The sequence below is a fragment of the Cygnus olor genome, chromosome 5, assembly GCF_009769625.2.
Source record: "Cygnus olor isolate bCygOlo1 chromosome 5, bCygOlo1.pri.v2, whole genome shotgun sequence".
Taxonomy (NCBI): Eukaryota; Metazoa; Chordata; class Aves; order Anseriformes; family Anatidae; genus Cygnus; species Cygnus olor.
Genome location: NC_049173.1, coordinates 11789685 through 11815543, shown reverse-complemented (window position 1 = coordinate 11815543; position 25859 = coordinate 11789685). Strand labels below are relative to the sequence as shown.

General features: G+C 40.1%; 1 protein-coding gene across 4 annotated transcripts in view; it reads left to right on the top strand.

The window, feature by feature from the left end:
* The first annotated feature begins 5369 nt into the window (after window positions 1-5369).
* Window positions 5370-25859, top strand: part of PPP2R5C (protein phosphatase 2 regulatory subunit B'gamma) — an 81826-nt gene continuing 61336 nt past the window's right edge. The window contains exons 1-3 of one of the 4 annotated variants that reach the window (XM_040558287.1): window positions 5370-5544; window positions 6934-6999; window positions 23094-23253. In XM_040558287.1, coding sequence (XP_040414221.1) covers window positions 5518-5544; window positions 6934-6999; window positions 23094-23253 — 253 coding nt within the window. In that variant the 5' untranslated portion in view covers window positions 5370-5517. Of the gene's footprint in view, window positions 5545-6050; window positions 6174-6933; window positions 7000-23093; window positions 23254-25859 lie in introns of those variants that run through there. The other 3 variants (XM_040558288.1, XM_040558292.1, XM_040558291.1) reach the window with 3 other exon arrangements.

The following is a 25859-nucleotide window of genomic DNA, read 5'->3' as shown; positions in this document are numbered from 1 at the left end:
ATCAACAAAGACACTGCTAAAAATTGCACCAAAACACACCACAATGATGCTGAATTCTGACATGAAAATGAGATGAACTAGCAAAAATAAATTTATCCCTTATACATTCTGAATGCTAGGCCCATCCATTAAATTTTAAACAGATTATATATGATATGTAAACATATCTCTTAGCTCACTGTAAATACTGAAAATGAAACCACTAAAGATAGTAGAAACATGAAAGCAGACCTCCTAACAACATCTATGTTACCAGCAGTGTTGCACTTCTTGCACTTCTTCTTTTATTTTTTTTTTTCCTGGAAAGATTCAACTACATGACATGCAGCAAAGTCTTGCTCTTAGGATCTTTTTTTGCTTCACTGAGGCGGAAGAACATCAAATGATTTGACTGAAGTGTTATAATCTTACTATATTTGTAGTTCCCATCTCTATGGAATCTGGGTACCAGCACACACAAGTGGAATTGCCATTTTGGATAAGACAAATGGTTCATCCACCTTAATTACTGTGATCACCATCCGACTTTCCAGATGAAATTCATTTTAATACTTAATAACCAATGATGGGCATAAACACTGCAAACTGTGGTCACAAACAGGAAAATCTGCTTTGTTTAACTATCATTAGATATTGCTAGATATTTTTATCTACTTCCTTGTCCACAGTTTGTGATTAGGATATCAGTAATGAGGTCTCAGTAACATGCTGCATAAGTGAGTTCTCCATGATCATTATTTATGGTTTTTCATTTTCATTTTAAAATTAAGTTGGCCCTAGCAGAAATCCAGAATCAATGTGTATATGAATATGGATCTTATTTACTACTGACATTGTTTGGTACCAGGCCAGTTGCCAGCCAAATGCGACAACATTGCCAACTGGTCCAGAAGCTCCACTTAAGCTCTGTCCTGGGCAGCCAAACCTGGCCTGCTTTCTTGTACTGGCATCCAGCCCTCTACTTCCAGCATGATTTATTGACAGGGCTTCCTAGGTGGACCTCAAGCACGCCTTGTAGCTAGTCTTGTCTCTGGCCCCCATCTGGTTGGACTTTAGACAAATACTATAAGTAGTCCTCTCTCTGGGTCTGTCTCCTGTAAGCTTGGACCAGCATTATAGATAGTCTTCTCTCTATCCTTCTCTTTGGCCCTGTCTCCTGGTGTTCCAGAGTGGACTTCTAGGATAGGCCCCTGACTCATTAGCTCGCCTTGCCTTATTCCCGTCACAAGCAAGATGACTTCTGGTTTTTCCAATAAGCTTCTGGAAGCTTAGTGAAAAGGGGTCTTAACATCAGCTTTCACTCCTTACTTGAAAAAGTCCTGGATTTTTAACAAAAGTGGAAAATATCCTAGCAGACATCTTCTGCAATGTTGTAATTGTCTAAATAACTTATAATCCTGTTCACTAGATTCAAAATGAAATCTTGTCATTTAAAAAATAAATAAATAAATTAAGAGAAATGAATGAAAGAAGATGAAAAGTTTTAAGAACAGACAACTCAAAGAAATTTGTATTTCACTGGAAATACACATTCACTGAAAATTCTTGTGATTTAGACAGTGTAACTATCCACACAAGAACATGTTTTTCATTTTTTGACCAACCCGAATTTTACAAAAATACAAAGTAATATTACAACTAGAAGGTATCCAGTACTGACATTACTATACATACATATGATTACATCAATGAATTATGGTTCTGAAAGTGAAAGTCTGGTTCTATCTATCCAATAATTGCCATTTGTATCTATGTGGTCACAAACGAGGCTGAAATATCATGTTGTAAACATGTATGAAGTTGACTAAAATTTGACTTACTCATCATCTCAAAAGAGCCTGACTTCTATACGTTTTGAATAAATTATTTTGTAACTTTTACAGGACAGCAGAACATGACTGCTAGGCATCCAATGCTAGCAGACATTAACAGAATTGAGGAGAATTAAAACCTAGTCTTTTGAGAACAGCCCAAGAATTATTTAATGTAATTCAGGGTAGGCAGAATAAATACATGCTAGTGAAGGTTTCTGAAAGACGCTTCATCTTTTCGGTGGAGTTGAATATACTGCCTTTGCAGCTTTTGATATTAGGCTGTACAGAAGAGAAGTCTATTGCAGGTGCTCAGAGCTGAAGAAGTAGTTTATTCCCCCAGACATAACTTGGCAGTTTCGCTATTCCTGACAAGAAAGTTATCTTACCTAGTAGTTCAGCCTGAACACAAGATTAGAAAAAATGTTTAAATTTCAAGCCATCTATTCCAGCCTCTTCACTGCCAGTGGTGCTTGAGTTTTCATTTTTCTCTTTATGTCTCACACAGGGTGCCAGAAAGCAGAATAAATCTGCTTCAGTCAATAAAGAATTTTGAGAAACAGCCTGCCAGTGTTTGACAATTATGTGTAATGATGACAGTTCACTGGCTTCTCAAACCTTGTCCACAAGTGTGGCTGCATAGCTTCAGCTGAGCCAAATTAACAGCTCGCTGGCAAAATGTCTCATTGTCTCCTGTCTTCCCTGCTCAGTTAGTTTTCTGCTATATTAGCAAGTTGAATTGGCATACCACCCAATTAAACAAGAGATGGGGCGTGGAAAGCAGTAACACCATACAACTGGGAATGGACGATGTTATCCCCATCACAGTGGCAGCAATCTGTTCAATAAACTCAGGACAGAGCATGAATGCTTAACCTTTATAAAGGGCCTCCTTCTTTATAAAAAAATAATAACCAACATAGTTGGAATGGACTAACCATGTAAATATTCCCCTTCATTGGCATGCTGGACACATGGCCCAGTTTCAAGCTATTAAATATTATAAAGCTATTTTATACAAGACATTAAACTATTTGGTGTTTTAACTTTTGCAAGTTTAGATAATTCAGTCAATACAGTAAAAAAAAAAAAAAAAGGCAAATTGGTAGCTGTGATACGTTTGTTTTTTTTTACTGTTTTAATTACAGAGATAGCCTAATCAGTGTGAATCTGTTCTGGTTTTTGTAAATATCTAGTTTGCATGAAACATGTTCAGAAGTTAATGCAGATATTAATATAGTCATACTCACACTCATATTACATTATTTTATTTACATAGTTTATCCTACTCAGTGACAAAGTAATTAGGCCTACAGTGATATAACACCATAGCAAAAATAAGATTTCATCTCAATGCTGTGTGAAAATGTAAGTCATTTATCTTATTCTCATATTTTATGAAGATACTAGAGCATACACATGGAAGTATTTTTCTTGCAAACCACCTCCACCCACTGATTATTTCGTATAATACAGTAGGCCTTGAAAAACACAATTGCTTTCTGTTACTGGTGAATGAGACTCTTTCCCCAGCAAGTGAGGTGAGGGGGAGTCAAGTTTTTACAAGGGTTTCTACATCTGTGGTCACAAAGAAAACCTCCCAAATGTAAACTGAGTCGGTGCCATCTTTTGAACCTGTATTCAGTCTGATGTATTGATTCAAGGTTTTCCCAGCTAACAGACAATTTTTGCTGCTGCTGTTCATGAGTAGGTGGGTAACAATGATGTTGACTGAGTTTTTTCAGTATTTGGAAAAACCATGAGCACTAGCAAGCACAAAGGAGGCCAAGAGCCAATGAGAAACTCATTAAGCTGCTTAAACTGATCTAAATCTAGGCTGTTGAGGTCACATCCCACCCCCGCCACATATTTCCACCCCCTTCCTTCAGCCAACACTAGTGTTTACAGAAACAGGTGGTGATGTGCCAGTTCAAGGGGAGTGAAAAAAATAAACAAAAACACAAAACCCCACATCATTTTTGGGGGGGAGTTTTCAACCAGATCAATTCTATGAACTGGTTTAAGGGGCTGCACAGTTCCAGCATCAGTGCAGAAGAGTGAGACAGGAATACGGCAGGTGGGAATTAAGAGTAGTTTAAGCTTCTGTGAAACTGGAACTTAACAAAGAATTGGAAGCTCTGGAGTTTATCCTCAGCTGTAAAAAACCCTTTCATACACTCATCAAATTGCAGACTACAGATGGAAGTAGATTTCTTTTTCTTACTATCTATGTCCAAAATCCATGTTGTTTTGTTGGTCAGAAGTCCTACTTAGTAGTAGTAATTTCTTTGTGACTGGTTCCTAACAGAAGCACAACAGTGATAACAGCACCTCAATTCTAAATCCTCAGACCAGAGAAGATTAGGGAAAGGATAAGAGGCAGACATAATTTGTTTTCTAGCACTTAAGAAGCAGTGAAGGAAGGGGCCTGAAGCAAGAGGAAGCAACTCTCCCTACTCAGTAGTATTCCTTGTAGTGCCTCAAAAAGGGGAAATTTCTTTGTTCTTTTACCACAGCAAAGTGTTCAAATATAGTGGATATAAACTGATGTTAGATACCATCACATCAGATATGAGTACTTATTAGAAATCCCAGTTCCTAAAAACGAGAGCACGGCTGCTAGCTAGAGCTGCCTTTGATACTCGCAGGCTGAGTAAGGAAGGAGATCAATTTCTCTTTCATGCTGGTGATTGTTAGGCTGTAATTTTTCTATCCTTTATCAGCACAGCACAATAAGTATTTAATAAGCGTGCCCAACCTAAATTTTAAATGTTTTATATCTTGGCATTATAATGAGGATTAATATCTCCTTTTTCCTCAGCTAATGGTAGTTTGGAGCTTAGTCAGGCCACGTGACAAACACAATTTGTAACTTTTCCAGTAGAAGCATATACACCTTTTTTCTTTTGTCAAAGAATATCGTTGACTTTTGCATTCTGACTTTGAAAGATTAAAGAACTTTGAAAGATGACATCTACAAAAAACAGGCTGGAACTACGCAAAGTTCGCCTCTTCCTTATCCACGTTCTGCAGGCAGGCAGTGAAGTCCCCCAGTTAACGACGACCACAAGACTTGTATGAGGGGCACGCGGCCAAAGGTTTTTATTTTGTTTTTGTTTTGTTTTTATTTTTTTATTTTTTCCTTCCTAACACACCGGCTGCTCCAGCATCCTGCCGGCCCCCGGAGCCGCAGCCCCTCAGCGAAGGGCTGGCTTCGGAGGGCGACACCCAGGGAGCAGCGGGGCTGAGGCGGCACAGCCCCAGCCTTCGGTGCCCACCTCGAGGCGGGGCTGGGGGCGCGGGGCCCTCCCCACAGCCGGGGCGGAGCCGGGACAGACCCGAACCCCGAACCCCGCGCCCCGTACCCGGGCCCTCTCAGCGGCCGCCGCCGAAGCGTGCCAGGAGGGGAGGGGGGGAGAGAAGGGAGGCGGTAAGCCCCGCCTTCGAGGTGACGCCACTGGAGGCGCCGCTCATGTGACGGAGACAGCCAATGGGCGGGCAGCGGCCCCGCTCTCCGCGGGCGGGGGGCGGCGGAGGAGGGAGGAAGGGGGCGGGGGGAGGGGCTGAGGCCGCCGCCGCTGGAGCCGGAGCCGGAGCCGGGGCCGGAGCCTGGGGGGGGGCAGCGGCGGCGGCGGCGGAGGAGGAGGAGGAGGAGGAGGAACGGGGCCGAGCGGGGGCTTTGCGCCTGGCCGGCCGCGGGGCGGCCATGCCGAATAAAAACAAGAAGGAGAAAGTGAGTGGGGCAGGCCCTGCGGGGGAGGAGGAGGAGGAGGAGGAGGAGGAGGAGGAGGAGGAGGAGGAGGAGGAGGAGGAGGAAGACGAAGAAGAAGAAGAAGAAGAAGAAGGCGGGGAGCCCCCTGCCGCCATGAGGAGGGGGGGAGCTGGGAGGGGGGCGCCCCCCGCCTCGCCGCTCCCCTGCCTCCGGCCGGGCGCTGAGGAGGGGGCGGACCCTCGCGGGGCCTAGCCCGGGGGTGGGTGGGGGGGGGGGTTAGGGGAGGGGTCCCCCGAGCAGCCTCGACCCAGGGGGAGCCGGCCCGGAGGGGCTGAGGGAGGGCGGCGGGGGAGGGAGGGAGGGAGGGGTGTGCGGAGAGGGAGGGGATGGGGAGGGGAAGGGGGGGAGAGGAGGGGGGGAGAGGGCGGGGGGGGCGCCCAGGGGTCGCCCTCAGGGCTCTGTGAGCACCGGGGGGTTCTGGGAGCTGCCCCTCTCCTCCTACCCCTCTCCTCCCCCGTCCCTCTCTTCCTCCTCCTGCTGCCAGGCAGGTCTGGGTGTCAGCCGCCCAAGGGGGCTCACGCACAAGTTGGAGGAAAAGTTCCAAATCCAACCCACTCAGCTTCACGTGTTGCACTTTACTTGTGTGGCAGGTAATTAGCTATTAGGGAATGAGGGGAACTGGGAACAGCGAAGTAGACTGGCACATCCAGCTGCTGTCCTGCTGGACCTTCTCTGTTTGGTTGGCTTCTGCCCGCCTTCCAGTTTTTCAACGTTGCTTTGAAATTAGATGGGTGTTGTGATTTGTGTTCTTTTGGTTTCATTTTTAATGTTTTTCATGATATCCTAGCCGCCTGTGATACAAAATGTTCAAACTTCTCATTGCTTTTCTTAGAATTAGCGAATCTCACAAATAGGCAGTGGGTGAAAGATCCAATTACAGTGCTGCGAGAGAGATACCAGAGTTGTGGGCCTGCTCCTAAAACTGTACTTTCTAGTGCGTAGAACACCAGGAGCAGACGAGATAATGATGTGCAATGCATGATGCTTGTTTCAAAGCTAAACTAGGTGTAAATGGTCCTGAGGCCAAAAGCCAGGCAGCAAGGCCAAATTTTTCGACATGGTTCAAGTCGCTTGCATTCTTACCTATATAAAAGCTTAGCTCTGTATATTGTATCGGTGAGTTTTGAGGCATTAATACAATTCCAAAGCTGTCCTGAAGATGAAAAATGTTTAAAGCAACTTTGTAGAGACTGATAGTTCAGTATTATGGTCTTCCAGTAAAACGGTATAATTTTTCTCCTATCAATTTTAATATTCTCAGCAGGCATCTAAAATACTAATTTCTTGACTTGAAAATCTCCCTAAATCTCCTTTTCCAAGTAACTTACACTGTGAACTTTTTTTTTTCAGGAACCCGCAAAATCAGGCAAAAGTGGAAAAAGTGGCAAAGATGGACAAGAAAACCAAGAACATGAGGTAAAATCTACTAGATGGTGTAGTCTTTCCAGGCAAATTTGTGATGACTTTTGAGAAGTCCTTCTGGATTGTTATAATTTTGAAGTGACAGGTGAGGAACCTGGAACAGGTGGCGTTTCTGGAACTCCTGACTTAGTATTTGATAAAGTCTTCTAAGGCTCAAAAGAAGATGCTTTTGAAGAAGTTATTTTTATGTAGAGTAACTTTAGAGATCTAGCTTGCTTGTTACAGTCTTAAACACTCATCTGTTTCCTTTCTGGTTGCAGAGAGTACATCTATCTTATTTTCTGGTTTTATTGTGAGGTTTTGGGCTTGTCTTTTAGCTGCTTTTTGCGGTTTTTAATCATTCTCTGTAATTCCCAAAGCTCTCTTCTCGAAAACTTTTGATGTTAGCGTGTCAGTTAAGTGTAAGTAGCCTGTTATATTATCAGGAGACCTTAGGCTTAATCAAAGGCTGCCAGTTTTTTTGTTGTCTAATTTCTGTGTATAGGTATACAATGGGGTGTTCCATTTTTGACTGATTATTATGTTGTTGCTGTGGCATTTCTTTTTCCTCTGCATTGCTGCCTGTTTTGCCCACCAGCAAGGTGCAGTGACTTGAAAGGGGTCAGTTAAATCCTTACATGCTGCCTTTCTCACATTCATCTGGAAACCCACAATTAATAGATCTGCTTCATTTGGAAGTCCGCTGTTTATTTACTTAAAAGTCTTACTACCAGCCCAAGTGTAACATGCTACACTGAAAAGTTTATGTATATTTTATCCTGTAAACTACGTGTCTTGATACCGACACAAAATACTCATCCAGCTTTACCACTTTTTCTCTCTCCCAAATGATTACGGGGGGGAAGGGAGAGAATGTTTTTCCTACAGAACATGTACTCTTTCTGATGCGCCTCAATGAGCTTTCATTCCTTCCTTGTGCAGAAGGATGAGTGCTACTGTCACTACAAGATTTAATGACTTTATGAATTAAATTTAAATATTTTTGCAAATTTAGATAAAAGAATTTTGAATTTCGGCAGAGGGAACTCATATCCTAGCTACTAGGAAAAAAGCCCTTAGAATGAAATCAGAACTGTATCAGAGTGTAGATGTTTATAACAGTGCCAGCATATAATGAATGTATTTCATTGTGATGCATTCTGTTTTTACAGTATATTGCTATGGCATTGAAAGAGCATTACTTCTTGCCTGTAATCTTAGTTCCTGTGCAGTTGTAAGGCTTGCCATTATCAGTATCTTTGCTGTACATTGGTTGAATGCTTATTTTCTCATGCTTCTGAACAGCAAGCTGTGAGACCAGAACTAATTTTCTTGGTCCTTCAGGATAGAGTGTAAAGCTCCCACAGTAGACTGGTGGAGTGCTTTAAACATTAACTGAAAATGTATATGTAGATTCCTTTCTTTCCGCATGTGCAGATAAAGAAAGCTCTTTCTTTTTTGATATTTGAAATGTGTGAGAGATTAATCTCAATAGAAGAGTATGTTGTAGTATTCATGCATTTTTTTTCTATTGTCTTTCCAAGATGAATTCCCAATGCAAAGTACAGTTCACTTAGATTATTGATGATGTTTTGCCATATGTGAGTAGGGACAGAGAGGGAAAGGGACTGGCAAACTGATGAGAATGTGACTGGCACATACACTGTGATTGCCATTCCCAGTGGGCATTGTTTAGTCTCCAGACAATTTTGAACACCTCAGTGCTTGACTCATTAACTTAATTAATAGAGTAATTGCACACAAATAGTAGTATGGAGTTTGCATTCTAATGTGGCTGACTGTAACAAAGATGTATGTTAGCTGGTGCTTATAGATGCAGAAGAGCAGCTGTTTGTTAACATAGCGAGGACTAGTAAGTATAGAAATGCTCTGGAACATGCTATTAATACACTTTTTGGATTTTTTTCCTTATAAGAAGGTTGTGTTCTTGTTTCCTTGTACCTGTGTTTTAACATGGCTTTTTAAAGATCCTCATCTAGACTGTGAGTAGGTTTAGAAATATACTGGTTCATGTAATTTTTTTCATCAAACTGAATTTAATGGGCATACATTTAATGTAAATGAATGTAATGCAGATGGCAGATTTTAAAGACTGCTATTCAAAGAGCAGGAACAACACAAGCAGCAGCATCCCACAAATACTGTATTTATAGACACATTTATAACACTTACCTAAATTCATGATGCCTTGGACTTCCATAGATGAAAATATAAACAGTTCTTAATGATTTGCAGAAACAAAGAAGTGTGTTTCCTGTCTCCCGGTCAGGGAAATGAGATTTTGCTTGAGTGAAGCTATATAGCAAGTTTGTCTGAGTGATTAAATGATACCTGGTATGCCTGGTCAAGCGTGCCCGTGCTGAAAGAGGATGAGAGGGACTTGGGCTGGTACTTGGGTCACTTTGTAAATTTCAACAGGAGCACATAAATGTGTATGTATGGAAGTTCTAAAGCGTAGCTGCAGTGCACAAGTGACTTGCTGAAGTAAATACCTCTTTGCTTACATCTCAAAGAATCCCATTGTAGTTGTGTTTGAAAACAAGGTCCATCTTGCCTGTTTTCATGTCTCCAGTGTTCCCGACAAACAGGTGTTTGGGAGGAAAACATACAAGATGGTTCTTCTTGCATTGCCTGTGCCTTGGTTACTTGATGTATTACAAAAAGAGCCACGCTAGAGAAGACCAGAGGTCTGTGTTGTTTGGTATTTTCTATGTGGTTAGTAGCTGATACTAAAGAAAAGAGTTTGAGTAACAGAGTGCATGTATGGTTTTCCATTCAGGCATGCCTTTCTTTCAGCCAGTGTGTGGCTTAGAAGGTTGCTTTCTAGATGAGCTGTTGTGTAAAGTTGTTTTCGTATTGTTAGTGACTTAACAGACTTTTCTCTATAGTCGTCTGTAGATTTTTTCCAATCCCCCTGTTTAATATCTGCTAGGTGAGAGGGTTCCATTTCTTTGGCTGTCCTCCTGTTCGTGTTATCCTTCTATTCCGTTACGCTTTCAGTGATGGAGCTCCCAGAGCTGTACACAGTGCATGAGGTGAGGGCACCTTGTGTCTGTGCTGTAATAACTGCATTCCAGCTTCCAGTTATTGAACGCTTAACGAAAGAGCTAATAGGATTAAGTTCACATCTAACTTTAGCCTGTAGCCTGTTAGTAAACACTAATGAATTAAACTAAATAATTGCCAGAACAGTTGAATCTATTCCTTTAGGTATAGCCTTATACCTCAGTAATTAGTCCAGTGTATTCTTGTCTTCAGGTTGTGAACAAAAACATAGTCTGTGTATTGTTTTCTTCTGTGTGGGGATAGTGCCTTCCTCTGGTAAAATACCTGGGGCCGGTGACCAAAATCTATAATCAGAACTTAAATACAGATTGAAGAAAAATGTCCAGGTGCGAGGGGTTTTATGCCAGCACTTAGAAGTTGGTGGATGTTCCCTGTGATTGAACTGGCCTTCGCAGAAGATACTTTCCTCATGGATAAGCTTCATTGTAGGGTTCTGTTTTCTCCCAGGGGTTCAGAGGTGTCCTTTTGGTTTAAAACAGTAGTAACTCATGGTCAGGTGTACACAAGAGGAGAAAAATGAGGTCTTGCCTTTCTTTTTTTCACTGTTAAGAGCTCTGTCTAGGAAAAACCTAGTGTTTTTTAAAATTCAAGTGTTTCTTACAATGCTTTAATAATAGTTTTCAGGTACAACCACAGGGGAAGGAAGTTGACTTTAACCCCATAGACTCTCATTTCTGTGTACTTTGATTGTGAGAAAGTATGTGCTAAAACTTGCACTTTTCACTGGTGACACCTATTGCTGCTCAAGCAGTTAGAACAATTCAAAAACTTAACATCCCTGAGCTGGACTATGTTGGACCTTCAGGTGAATCCCTAACTGCTTCATATTTTTGCTCCTTGCTTTGGTATTGATGTTGAAATTGAAGTGATTGCACTGATATTATCTGGGAACACACGGACAATTGGCAGCTCAGGTTCATCTGGGAGGTGGAAGTGGTAGAAGTATCTGGTGACCTTTACACAAGGCAGGCACAGGTGACAGGGTGATGCCTCTTCTAGATCCAACAGGGCTGGTTTAAGAAGGCATGAAACTTTGAAACTCAGAACTTCATTACTTTTGAATGTAGATGCTGGGCAGCCTGTAGTGGGGGAAGACAGCCGTTGTTTAACAAAGTATTGGCTTGGTGACTTTCAACAAACAAGAACAGAAATCATAGCTCTTCCTTCAAGTTCTTCTGCCACGCAGAACAGCAAACGGAAGACTGATGTGGTTTGAGTAGTGTGTGTGTGTATTATCTCATTGTTTCCATGTACTGCCCTGCTTGGGTGTTTTCTGCTTTAAAAGTTTTCTTTTTTTCGATACAAAACATAATAAAATGCAAACTGCATTGGCCAGTTTCCTTGCTGTGCAAGAAACTGCTTGATTTATTGACAACATGTGTTGCAAAGGTCAGATGATAATCAATGTTGAAACCAATTTTCAAATATTAAGAAAAAGGTATGCTAAGTACTGATCCATGCCTCTGTCTTACCACTATCAGCCATCTCTTTCCAGTAAGTTTGTTAAATACAGGTAATAACTTCCAGCGCAGCAATTTTAAGCTATGTTTTCAGAGGTCTTGTTTTGTAAAGTTGTTGTTTTTTAATTAATTTCTTAAGCTATTCAGCATAGTGGTAATATTTTTCAGAGTTGGTAGTGAAAATGAAGAAATCGTTGAATCTTTAAAATGCTTTGGCAAAAGTAAAGATTTCTGTCTCTGCAAGAACCTTGACACGTGGCTGTCTTTCCTATATTAGCCAGGATACAGTGGGGGGGAAGGCTATCAATATTCTCATTACTTCTTTTACTGATACCTGGTTATATGCACACATACAATTGCCAATTTCCTTAAAAATCCCATTTTAAAAAAAGGAAGAGAAATAGAAGTGACATTGATAGCTTTGTGTGGATTTCTTACTAGACATCACCTGAAGAAGTAGCCTGATGTTAAAACAAGAACTAGGAATAAACAAGCAATGAAATCCAGCACTTTTTGTTAACAGGCTCCTATGACCTGTTGCATCAAGAGTTGTTTAGACAATTGACTCCATATTTTCTGTATACAGTTCCTTATTTTTCCTCATGTTTTCTGTTTGTGATTTTCATTGCAATTCGATTTAAGAGGTTGTACCAGTTATTAGTAACCCTGAGCAACAAAATGAAGATGGTAGATAGAGGCTCTTACACAATATCTAGCTTCTCAGGAGGTTTTTCTACTTCAGAATTTGTAAAGTTATATTTGAAAGTCTTAGCGCAGAGGAGTGTTTATTAGGCAACCTGTTGGGGACTACAGCAGAGGAGCATGAGATTTGGAGGTTGGATGGGGAATAATTCTCAAAAAAGTTTCTCCTGTTGTTCATGTGTATTAGGACTGCTCCTAAACGACTTTTGGAAATACCTCCTTGTGACAGAACATTCTTTCAATCAGCTGAGACTATCCTGTTTTAACTGTTTACTATACTAACTGATGTGTAATTCAGTGCATGTATATTCATCGTCATGTATAAAGTGGCTGTCTTTTAAGCTCTTTCCCTTACTGTTGTCAGATGGGCATCCTCTTTTACTCAGTGGCACAGCACTTTTGGATACATTGGGATCAGGATATTTGAGGTATAATAAGATTCTTCTGTACTTGTTGTTCTTCATAGAAGCAGATGTCTTTTACACAGAGATATTTGGCATAGATCAGGTCTGTACTATTCAATTAATGCCTGATGTTAAGTATTGATTTATTTCTAATACAAAATTGTTTTAAGGGTTTTGGTAAGAACTTCCTACCGTGCTGTCAGTTGGATTCGAGTCATAGAGCCATGGAAGTCAGATATGGCTGACAGCCTGTGATAAAGCATCTCCCAGCCCTCCAGCATTCAGTGGGCCAAATGAATAAGCTGTGGTTGTATGGTGAGTACAGCACGTAGGAAACCTGGCTGTACCCTCGCTGTTTTTTCAGTATGTATTCAGCAGTGTGTCCCAGTTGGACTTGTATGCTGAAAAGCCCGTGTTTTGAGGAGTCAGTCCCATGCAGCAGTTAAAATTTATTTGGCAACTGGTCTTCCTTGATTTGGAAGAAGAAAGGTTTACATATTATGAAATATTTTTTTAACAACCAGACCTTTCAAGTTGGAATCGCAGAGCAGCTATAAACAGACAGTATTAGGCCTGTTTTTCAAAGCTTTTCTACTGCGCTTGGGATTTTACTTCTAACACAGGAAAAATAGGGCTTTAAACCGAAACTGCATGTAAAATGAGGATGGATTTTTGTCATGTATCAGCTATGTAAATGAAGTCTATAGGCTTTGGGTTCTTTTTATTGTTGTTTGCATGTTTCTTTTTAAGCTGGTATGTCAACTACTTTAAGAAAAAACACCCTTAATTTAAAAACTAATTTTTGATCATGGCTTCCAGTTCTAATTTTCTTCAGTAGAGAATTTTTAAATGGGTTAATCTAAGAGTTGAAAAATATTTCAGTGTAGCAAGTAAGTACAGCCTTATCACTAAATGAGGTGCTATTTACTGATTAGAAAGATGCATTATGTGTTACTATTAAAGCAGCCATGCAAGTTTTTTATTTTTAAACTTCTCTCATTTCCTATTTCTAATTTTTATTGATATATTGTCTTTTTGTTTTGGGGAATTGGAATGCCCTTCTGTATCCAAAGCAAATATACCTTAATACTGAATGCTGAAATAGCTTACCTTAACAGAGCCTATGTAATTTTTATATTATACTTTCTAAATCAATTGAATTCATAAATGATCAGTATTTTGTACTAGATACTGCTATAAGCATATTGTTATCTGAAATGAGATATTTCTGAAAACATGATCCTATGCCCTTCAAGTTCTCACACAGGGATGGCAACTGCTTGTGTCACACATGATGTGTGAGGTCTTCAGTGTGCAGTTTGTTTTAGTACCTGCTATGCTTTCCTTAAGCATGCTCTTAAGCTCTCTGGATCCCTCCTGAATGAAAACAGAGCAGCAAAGGCTGTTCTCATTAAAAGGGACAGAATGCTCTTCGAAAATGAGCATTAGTAGTTCAGAAATTGAAAACATCCTTTTCACCCTTTGTTTCAATTGGTTTCTCTTTTCTTTTTAAAGACGTACTGTTCCTTAAACTTTGAGAGGAATCAATTGTTCTGTAATGTATATGTGTAACAGAGAATTACCAGTGAGTTATCCCATGTGGAATACAAACAGTAACAAATAACAGATACATTTTGAATCTACTTTAAATATATAAGTTTAAAAATATTAAATCTTGTTTTGTTTTTTCTCAACTTCAAATGAAGTTAGAATACATTTGTAGTTATACAAGTGGGATGGTAGGAGCATTTTGAGTGTGGCTGTTAACAGGCTTTGGGAGCCAATAATTGTAAAGCTAGGAAACAAAACCTTGCTTCATTCTTGAATATACAAACCTAAAATATGACTGTCAAATATTATTGTTTGCTATACATTATAGTGATTACAATTTAATAAGGTTCCTTATCACTGCCCAGTTTAGCAGTCTGAAGTACTGAAAAGTAAACTTTTCTAGAGACCTGTAAAATTAAAGATTAAATTATTTGGTGTAAGACTTCTTTAGAAGTGATCAAGGTTATTGCTATACTACTAAAATGTCTGGGAACCTTGTCATGTACCATAACTCTCTTGTATGGCACCCAATACAAAAACCAATTGGTGGGTGGTATGGGGGAGCAAAACAATTTCAGTGCAAGTATATGAGGTGAGAAACTGTTTGGAATAGATCCGGGAGCACAAGAATACAAACATCACCGGTAAAGCAATGTATACGCTAGTTTAGGGTCATCGGTAGCTTGATTTAATTAGAATTTACAGCAGACTTGGGGTTGGGGCTTAAAGCATGTGAAGTGTGTCTGTATTGTTCCCACATTCGAAGGAAAGCAAAGGAAGATAAAGGTAGTTTTTGTTGGATTTTTTTGAAAGTAAAAGGCAGTTCAGAGAAAAATTAAAATTGAAAATCAAGAACTAATGTAATTTAAGCCAGGCCATCATTTATTTAGATTCTTCATCTCTGTATTTATATAAATGTTTTGAAATAATACCCAGGACCTTATCTGTTTTTAATCCTATTTAATTATTTAACTGATGGTTGCAGGTAACAAAATAGACTCTTCTGGGGGCATTTGTTTCTTTGAAGTCTCATTATAGAAAATGCATTAAGGAACAAATGCTGCCTTGCCACCCATGCTTGTGATGTACCGGGTGCTCGCTGATGGTGGTGTTCCAGCAAACACGGCACTGCGTGACTGCATCGAGTCTGAGCCCGGGCACCTGATCGCCAGTGCTAACTTCCTCTGCAACCTCAGGCTGCTGGATCTGATCGCTGACTGAAAAGAATCAAATGTCAGTTTGTACAGGGAGGAAGGTAGTTTAAAAGAAAATAAGTATCAGTAGCATAAGGGTTGGTTTCCATTTGCTCCTCGAAAACTTTGACTGTGAATGTTGTCAAGTTGCCATGCAAGAATCTCAAGGCTTCAGTACAGGGAGCTGAGATGTTTGGCAATTGTCAGGGTTGGTTTGATGTGTTGCAAGGCAAGAGTATTGCAACAAGGCTGGGTTGATACCAGTCTTTAGAAGATCAAATTTGAGCTGTGTGTGTAAGCACCTGACAGGAAGTACAAGCAATGCTTTCTGTTATAAGTAAATGCTAGCAAGAAAGGCAGAAGAGTTTCAGCAAGTTGTTGGCCAGTCTTCTAAAATAGTGTGTGGCTGTAAAACCTGCTGTGGTGCACTGCTTGAGAGATGACCACTGCTGCTCACGGGGAACTTCCCGGTCACTGCTGCGGTTCAACAAACTGCAGGTTGTGTCTGGCAATACACTGATGGAACTCCATAGGTATACAACAAGAATAGCTGGCAGTAACACTGCTATATATAAATGCAAAATCACAGTTGCTAAACGAGTGTAACTCGGTGTGCACTGATTATGATTAGTGTGCTAAAATATATAAATGTTATCAACTGAGCTGAAAAGCCATTCATTTATTATAATAACAGGAATCCTCAAAGCTTTCAGATGCAGCTTTTGCCAAATAAAAACATATGTTATGCAGAGACTACCACTATCCTGTGCATCTCTGCCACTGAGAGAACTGTCAGTGATGATGACTGTACTTGGTAGAAAGGCAGCTGCAAATACTGTTTTAGCAGGCCAGTCTAAGTATCATTCTGGTAAATGATCTTTTTGGGGAAAAACAATAGAAATCTAAATACAGCCTGTGTGAAACTGACTGAAGCTGTCAGTACCATAAGCAGGATCTCTGGAGGCTTCACCATAAGCTGTCTGTCCATCAGTCCTGTGGCTGTGAAGCTAGTCAGCAACAGTGGCAAGAATCATCAACAAAGTGAAAATCTCAGAACTATTTGCCATCAAAAATGGTACACAGCAAGCATGTTGTTTCCCTGCTTTTTCTTTAATGGTTTTGTTAATGGAGCAGTGCACCTTTTTATGGGTCCCCCCTCAAAATAAAAGCATTCAATAAGCTTAGTAGGTAAAAAAAATAAATAATTTGTGAAACTGATTTCCAAAAGGTCTTTGAGACTTCAGAATGCAGATTAAATCAAAGAGGTATTAGACAGATTTGTGGTATACAACTCCATCCTGGGCTATGAGATAAGTGGTTAAGAACCCATATTGAGTTTCATACAGTTTGCAATGTCTCTACAGATTGAAAGTACTGAAGTTAAAGATCATACCAGGTTGGTCCACATCAAACTCCTTACAAGTGATTGGGCACTACTGGGCAGTGTGAATGTGAATTACTGTAGATAGTTTTAATGGCTCTGTTGCGCAGTATCTTTAATACTGTAATAATAAAAGTTTGTTCTGACATTGTCCTGTTGGAAAGCATGTTGAACTTCTACCTGGACATTTTTCTCTAGTCATTTGGAAGTGTTTCAAGACGTTGTTGTTGGAGGCCTGTAAACGTGGTGGAGGACTGTCTTTCACATTAGTTTCAGAATGCATGGTATCGTCCAAGAGAAGATCACAGTGTCACCGCTTAATAAAAAAGCTCTCAAGGGATGTGTTTTAGAAAAAAGAAGGAAGGTGACAAATCCTCTTCCTCCCCAGTGGAGGGGAATATAGTGCCCTAAGAATTTACAGGGACAAGCCTGAAGGAGCGAAGACAGCATACCTTACCCACACTGATCAGAGGAAGGATCAGTGAAAGCATTACAACAAAATTTACAGCACAGACGTTAACTTCAAAATAATGTACTGCCGTCAGAAGGTGGGGCATGGTTGTTCTGTGTGGAGTTTAGGGTGAAAACTGCTGCAGTTGCAATAAATAACATTAAAGTATTCTGAGTTTCAACATACCAATTCACAGTTGGTTTTTTTTGTTGTTTTTTGCTTGTCTTTAAGGCTGGTAAATTAACATGCAGAGATTTCAGATCTCCTAGCTCAAGCAAGACCTGACTGTAGGATGGTCATCTTTGAACATCTGGAACTTTGACTACAGGGCAGATTTCAATACTCTTTTCTCAGTCCCAACTGCTAATTCAATACCACAAGCCCACTTCTTGAAAGTGTGCCGTGGGTTAATTACCACGTTGATTGCTTCTGGGCCATATGTCAGGTATGGCCTGACTGTGTTCCCAGCCTCAAAGCAGAGGAGTAAATGAAGAGCTGCAAAAGAGACAGCTCTGAGGCAGAGTTTGAGATGCTTGGAGTCTTGAGAGATTTTCACACTGCTTTGAAGTTATTCAGAGTGGAAAAACTGAATGGTATTTAGATTTTTAACTGCTTTCCATCCATTTTGACACCTTTATCTTTGATTTTTAGTTCTCATCCCAAGAGATTAAATTAAATTTAGACTCTCAGCTGAATTACATTGAGGAAGTATTGGACCTCTACCTCTTAGCCAAATTATTTTGATTACATATTGGACCCTTACACGTTTTTGAAAATGAAGTTGTAAATGCTCCTTTTATGTTTTTTCCTATCCTTTGTTTAGTTCTAGTAAATTGTGTTTCAGTTCCAGTGTAAGTATATTTCAGATATAATCCAGAATGCTTTTAAAGCCCCTTCTGAGGCTTGCTTGGCAAGAAACACGCTCTTCTGGGTGCTATAGATCAGGCGTCTGTTTATCTTAATGAAGAATAAATCCACGGAGGCTACTTGCTATACCAAAATAAAAAGAAGGAAGGGATTAATTCTGCATTAAGCATTCTTCTATTCTTAGGTTCAAAATAATGATTCTCATTAAAAGCATTCTGCTCTTTTTTACTTCCTATACCTGCATTTCACAAGGAGTCTTAATTTGTTAACCGATACAAGGTTCACCTACCCAGATTTTTGTAGTCCAGAGTTTTCGTCAGGGTTCTCGCTGGTATGCAGCTTGCTGCTTCCATCTTGGGTTGGTGTACATACTGATTTAAACTTGAATTCAGTTGTGATGCTTGAGAGAGGGAAGAAATTCGCAGGTTAATGTTAGCCTGATCTTCTTCAAGAAATACCATACAGGTTGCTTCCTGGCACAGTGTTATCTTCAGGCAGAGAGATAGAATCTATCTTGTCCTGCTCTTAGGTGGTTATCTCTTTTTGTAACTAGTATATAAATCATCCCTTATTTGTTTTTTAAATCTTGAATGGCAGATGCATCCAGGTGCTTATTGTCGCCTTCAAATTCTTACCATGTGTTGACTAGTTTGTCTTAAAACTAAGTATGAAAGCTCGCTGCTTTATTCCAAGCTTGGCTTGGAAACCCTTCTTGATTCTGTGGAGCCAGAAGGCTTTGTATGCTCTGGTCTAATTTGGTTATTAGTGAGTGTGCTTTGAAAAGTAAGGTCAGACAGGTTTTTTGGTTTAAGGGACTATCAGAAAGGGAACGCTTCTCGAGTCTTCTGAAGAGACTTGTTGACATGGGGCACAGGGCTCATACATGTTCCAAATCCCGCTACTCTCCCTCTTGAGTGACTGTGCAAAGTAAAAGTTGCTGCATGAGTTGTTCAACGATGATCAATTAATTTAAAGAGAAGAATTGGCTGTAACTGGGGAGGTGCTTTGTCTACTTGTTTCTGTCTTTGCTCATCACAAGCTTAGTGTTGTGCTCTGTTCTATATATGCCTGTGTGTGGCATTCTTGGCTCCATTAGGCAAAGTATCACCAGCATGTCGAGAGAGGTGACCCTTCCCTCTGCTCAGCACTGGTCAGGCCGCACCTGGGGTGCTGTGCCCAGTTCTGGGCCTCCGGTACAAGAGACCTGGGAACACTGCAGAGAGTGCAAGAGGAGGCCACCAAGATGCTGGAGGGCCTGGAGCACCTCTCCTTTGAGGAAGAGGCTTGAGGGGGACTTCATCCATGTCTATAAATACACTGGGAGGGTGTAAAGAGGATGGAGCCAGGTGGTGCCCAGTGCCAGGACTAGAGCCACCGAGCACAAACCAGAGCACAAGAGGATCTCTCTAAACACAGGGAAGCACTTCTGTGCAGTGTGGTTGACTGAGCAGTGGCACAAAGAGGTTGTGCAGTCTCCCTCCTTGGAGACCTCCAAAAGCCACCTGGACGTGGTCCTGGGCAGCCTGCTCTGGGTGGCTCTGCCTGAGCAGGGGTTGGGCCAGGTGGCCTCCAGAGGGCCCTGCCAACCTCAGCCATTCTGAGACTGTGAATGAAGGGAAGAAGGGATACAAGGGCAATCTATTGTGAACTACCATTACTGGCAAGAAATTTCTTTCTCGTCTCCCTCCATTTGCATCTCTTGGATTCATGTTAAGCCTGTTCACGGGAACCAAGGAGCATAAGCTCTGTATTTTCAATTGTTAAAAGCAGGACATAAGTCAGGATCACACTGATTCTGGTAGTCTTAATGTTCATCAGAATAGGTAAAAACTAAAACTAAATTCATCAGAAAGTCTGGAGGTTTTTTTTGTTAAAGCAGCATCCTCAGTCTGATATTTTTGGAGTATTTTGTACGCACTTTTAACTTTTTCAGCCACTTCTAGAACTGAATGTATCTCTGACTATCTAAACGTTTGGGTAGGAGGGAGCTGCTTGTCAGAACAAGGGTAAGAATAGGTATTTCCTATTCTAGTCACTAGAAGAGAACTGATAAAAGCATATCAGTAGTTGGACCATTCTGCTGTCAAATAAGCGGAGTTCTCTGATGTAGAATGATGTCAATCTGTTTTTCTCAGGAGTTGTGGTTTTCTGAGGTAGTTTATCAGAAGAGCTTGGCTCTTCACTCTGAGCTTACAAGGACTATCTCCATAAAAAGTGAAGTATGTTACCTTGAAGTCTTTAGCAAATGAATACACAGAGCTGTTAATCTGAGTTTTTCTCGTTAGACCGCAGCTTTCGAGTACAAGATGATCAAAGATGGTGTGGCTAAGATTGTTGAGCTGTTTTTTAAGCTGATTTAACTTCTTCAGGTGCCCTTCTCTCTACCTATGTGCCAGTTCTGGGGGCCAGTTCTGTCCTGACAGCTTCGTCGTGCCACTCGCAGAAGTTGTCAGTTACAGCTGTGCAGTGTGGTATTCAAATAACCAAGAGCTGTAAGCTGTTTCGGCAGCTCTCTGGGACATGCTGGCTGGGTGGCTGGGCCGTGACTGAAATCAGGGATGGTCGGGGCTGGCGGCAGAAAGAAGGGCAGCTCCTGGATGAACTGGCCAGGGATTCAGGGCTAGAGTTATGCTGAGTCGCCACTGCTAGGTAGGAAGTTGCCATAGGAACAAAAAATGCTTTCTTTCAATGTTTCTATTTAGAAGGGTTACCAGTCCTCTTAAATAACCACTTTTAGCTAATTTTAGATTGTGTCTGCAATTCAGAGTACTTGTTTCCCTGAGGTGCGTGTTACCTTGGCATACCAGAGCATGTGCATGTGTGCAGGCACACGAGCACTTGCTAATTCAAAATTGAGAATTTGCTTGGGAATAGAGGAAACAGGAAGGTGACTTTTCCTGTTTCAAGTAATGAACAAAAAACAGGTGGTAGTGGAAGACAGCCAGTTCAGAAAAACAACACCAAGCTCCAGCACCATATTGAAAGTCTAGGAACTTACCCAGTAATAGTGTTTATAATACATCAAATTAGTTTTTCTCACTTAATGCATGGTAAATCATTGCTTCCTAATTTTGTAGTGCTATTTTTCTTTCTGCTTAGTTGCTTCATAATTTCGATTTGTTTTTTAACTGAGTTAATGGGTAGAACCTACCTCACAGATCACTTGTATTTCAGCAGAAAGTTTAAGCGTTGTTTGAGATTAAAAAGGGAAATAGTCAAAAATGCAAAGTAACAGATATCACTTGGATGTAAATGCTTTTAACTCCAATGTATGCTACTTTTACTGAAAGTCTAGTGTATTTTTGGTAACTTGAAGTGTGTGGGGATCAATGTATTGTCTCTACCCTTATTTGTTCTGTAAGGCTATAACCATTTTTGCTTTTTTAATAGTAAATTTGCAGAATGGGAATCTTAAATGTGTTTAATGAAATCTAACTGTCGCTTTCAGTCATATTTTCAGTACATTAAGTACTGTGTGTATAATTAAATAGAATTGTTAATCTATTCTTGAAGTATGTACACTTCTCTGCCAGTTAGAGCATTTGCTGCTAGAACAAGCTTTGCATAAAACGACTGTCTTAAATTTATCTACCTTTAGAGGCTCTAAATGGTTATGTAGGGTAACATTTTCATGTGCACTGAATGTGTACACTCACAGGCCACATGGAAATTGCTAATTGAATAAGCTATTCTGGAAATCCTCTTTAGAACATGAAGAAAAGTCATTTCTGTTCTTTTAGCTGTATCCCTATGAAAATGTTTTTGGTGTTAGCTCATGCAGGAATGAACTGTTGCTTTCATATCTATTATATTTAACAAAACTAATTAAATCCATTCAAACTGCAGAAATAGTAGCATTGCATCCTGATTTCCATCCTGAATCCCATTTCCATCCAATTTTTTTCCTATTTCTTATCATATGGGCACTTATTGAAAAGGAGGCTGTGGTCTCCTCATGTAAGAGAAAAGCATCAAGGTATATTTTCAGATGTATGCTTCAGTGTAAAATAGCTTGCAAATTTGAAAAGCTTCTACAGCAATTTCAGATCCTGTAAAAAGAATTGCAGTGCTTGCAGGACGATTTCCCACTCAACTGTTTTTATATTCTCGGTGTAGGTCACTCCTAGATGTTTTATGAGTCTTGTAAAGAACCTTGTGAAATCATTCATATTTAAAAACAGTTAACTATTGCCTACTTTAAACCTGCTTTTCCTACTTCAAAAAAAAAAAAAAAAAGGAATGAGAATAACAGCATCACAAGTTCTGACAGGCTTTTGTTAATGATGCGTTTTATTCAGCTTGAGTGAGAGCACTGTTGAGTGTAGTCTGGGGAATAGAGTGAACTGGGGACCATTTTTCTGATTCTGTTATTTAATTCATCCAGAAGTACTGTGACAATCTGGTAAGGAATATTACAATAAAAGCAACCTGCTGTGAATAGGCAGTAAACTGCTACATGTACATTTCAGAAGCTGCTGAAGCTTCCTAAATGCTCAATCTGCTACAATAAGACAGCTCATTCCTTTACCTTCTATATTATATCAAAGCCTGAATGCCCCAGCCAAGGTTAGGACTCTGACAGTGAGGCATAGTACAAACAGGCAGTGTGAGGTTCACCTGCTGTAAACAAACAAGTTCCTGATCACTTCAAAGCTCAGGTTAGATAGGCAAATACTTTGAAGATCTGGGTTTCACATGCAAATGGTGGGAATAGCTGAGGATCTGCATTGTTGGAAAACTTCTTTTTGGTTGGCGGGTAACTTTGAATGTATGGGCTAGTTAGTGCATGTAACAGGATGGTCTGTTTCTGTACCATAACACTCATAGATGGAAATACTCATCGGAAAGAGTGAACAAAAGAATAAATAACTATATACTCAGAGGATGATGAATATAACATCTTGATTAAAAGGTTATTTTGCTTAATTTAAATCCTATAACAACAACAAAAAATCTTAGAAGATTCTCTGTAAGTTCAACTATAGTTAACTTTTTTCATTTCTTTTTAAACAGGTGTCAAACAAAAAATCAAACAGCACTCCTCCCCCAGCACAGCTATCTAAAATCAAAGTACCAGCACCACAGACAGTACTGAAAAAGGAAAAGCGGCAGAGTTCTTCAAGGTTTAATGTTAGCAATAACAGGGAGCTTCAAAAACTGCCAGCTTTAAAAGGTATGTCTTTCTAAATGCGAATGACTCTTGTGGGGGATCTTGAGCATGAGACGGAGAAGCATCTCAACTATCATACTTCTTTTATCTGAAAAACATATGTTATATATTAAATATTAACATATGCAAACTTGCACACACTTGCATATGCAAACACATGGTCTTTTTTCATTTCGTTCCTTACACAAGGACACCCAGTCTGTTGTCTTCTTGGCAGGCAGTATAGGAAATACCCAAGTCTTTTCAACCCAGAAAGGTTTATGTGAAAGTAAACTCAATCATCTTGCATAAAAGCAGAATATTTGGGCTTTTTGCAAAACATTACTCATCTGTCCACAATGTGGCATTCTCAAACCCTACTTTGTTTGCTTGTACTAAGATAGCTCTTGGCACTGAGAGAAGATCTGGTCTATTGCTGTTCATTGGTTTGGTTCTCCAGAGCGTAGAGTTAGACTTAACTCCAGAGTTAAGTGGAGTCATGTCTTCTTGATGAAATCAAGTTTTTTTCCTTTGCCAGTTTTAAGGCTTAGTGATCATGTAGAATGATATTTATGGCTGTTTGTGAAGAAAAGACGACAAATGATCTCTTCTTTCACTAGTGTGGCATTTATCATCTTTGTTTTAGCTGTTGTCCATGTTGTGTTATGTTAGTACATGTTAGCATATTGTGTTTATGGTACCTTGCAGTGTCAGGGCAGAATTTTCCAGGTCTGGTAGATGTACTGATCTATCAAGGATGAACAATTAATTTGCCCTGAAAACTTATTTAATGCTGTTTCGAAGTGTGATGCATATTGCTTTCCAGTGTTCAAAGCTGGCAGTGAAACACCAATAAATTTCTGAAATGTTGAGTAGTACAGTTGTAGGCAATGTGAAAATGTCAAGGGATAAGACTTTTTTCCTCCAGTCATTACTCTCTTGCTTGTCATGCATTAGTGTTCATGGAAAATAAGGAACCCGGTTTCCCAGTCCCTGTGAACTGTACTGCTCTTCACATAGACAAAATTAGGCTGCAACATTCTTCTCATCATACAGATGCTGTTTTTACAAGAATATGAAATATCATAGACTACCACACTACCATGACAAACAGATGTGTGAGGCTTCTTTAAATTTTTCAAGACCTAAATCCATTTTAAGGAATGGCATTTATATTCACTAATTATTTTTAAATAAGAATATTTATAATATATGTGACAGATTATGAATAGTATGTCATCTCTTAAACTAACGTAGCAGGTTGATGCACATACTGGATGTCACATCCAGGGTGTGACATGAGCAAATGATACTTTCATAAAAGTTATGCGTACAGCCTTAGTGAGTAGCATACCCGTTTGAACAAAGACTCAGCTGCAAAATAAAATACTCGTTACTTGTTCTAGAACCTCTATTCTGTTCATTTTCAAACATTGTGTTTCTGGTAGTGCCTGGGACTGCCAGTTCAGGGAGACTAGAAGTGAGCATTCAGTTAAAAGTGGAGTGGATCGTGAGTTGGAACGGGAAAAATGAGTGCAGATGTGTGAAGGGCAACGTAGTCCATCTTACTGAGGGGTGGGGTGAATGCAGAGAACTTAGTGGAATGTCTCATCACTGGTATTATCACCAACTACCAGGGAGAGTTGGTAGTGGAGTTTTAGATTTGTTTCTACCTTGGCTCTGTTGCAGTTTAAACTAATAAATGTATGGCAGAAGAGTGCCTGCTTGGAATTCAATAATAGTAATAATCTTAGGAACTGTCTAAGGTGTGTTCTAATGTTTTTGAAGCAACATACCTAGATGTCAAGAAATGATAGAAATAATTTGTCTTTCAGACTGTGATCACTTCCCTGTACTCTCAGGTGAAAGGAAAGAAAAGATCTTGAGCTTATATCTGGTGAATATCTCATGATGCTGCATGTGTGTCCTCAGGCTGTCGAGAGTCACACTTTGTTATGAAACACTAGTGCAATTGCTGATCTAGTGATAGATAATAATTACTACCTTTACTAATAAAGCTGTGTCCGGTCTCTTGGATCACAGCAGGTGCCTGTATAATTGTTGTTCCCACTACATGTGCTCACTCATGACTAGGATTCCTAAAGTTTCTTTTTGGACAGCGCTGTGTCTGGATGGGAGTTAAAGCAGACTGGCAGGCTGTAATTTAAAGTGACTGAGAGGATTAAGGTGGGTTTGACTTGAGTGATGAGCTGGGAAGAATGTAGCATTGTTTTGGCTTAGCTGTGTTTAACCGGCTTTCAAACTCTAGTTACTCCTAAGGAGTAGCTCTATTCCTGTGGCTACAGAAACTGGGAAACCTTTCTTCCATGTGTAGTAGGCCAAGAGATGTACATCTTCATAAATGGTGAGTTGAGTACTGTGTGGTGTGGGGCACTACATGCAAGATGTATTTTAAACACTGCGTATGGAGCCATCTTCATGGACTCAAAATTCTGTGTTAGACTTGTGAAAGCTGATAAGTGGTAGGCTCTAAATGGCCTGTGGTATCCCAGAGGTAGCCACTTTCTTCTGTGCCAAAATGGCTTTTTGTCAACATTTCTTACGTGGGAAACACTTTGCCTGTTAATCTGAAATAGTCTCAATTCTCAGCTTCAGTTGTGCTGCTTTGT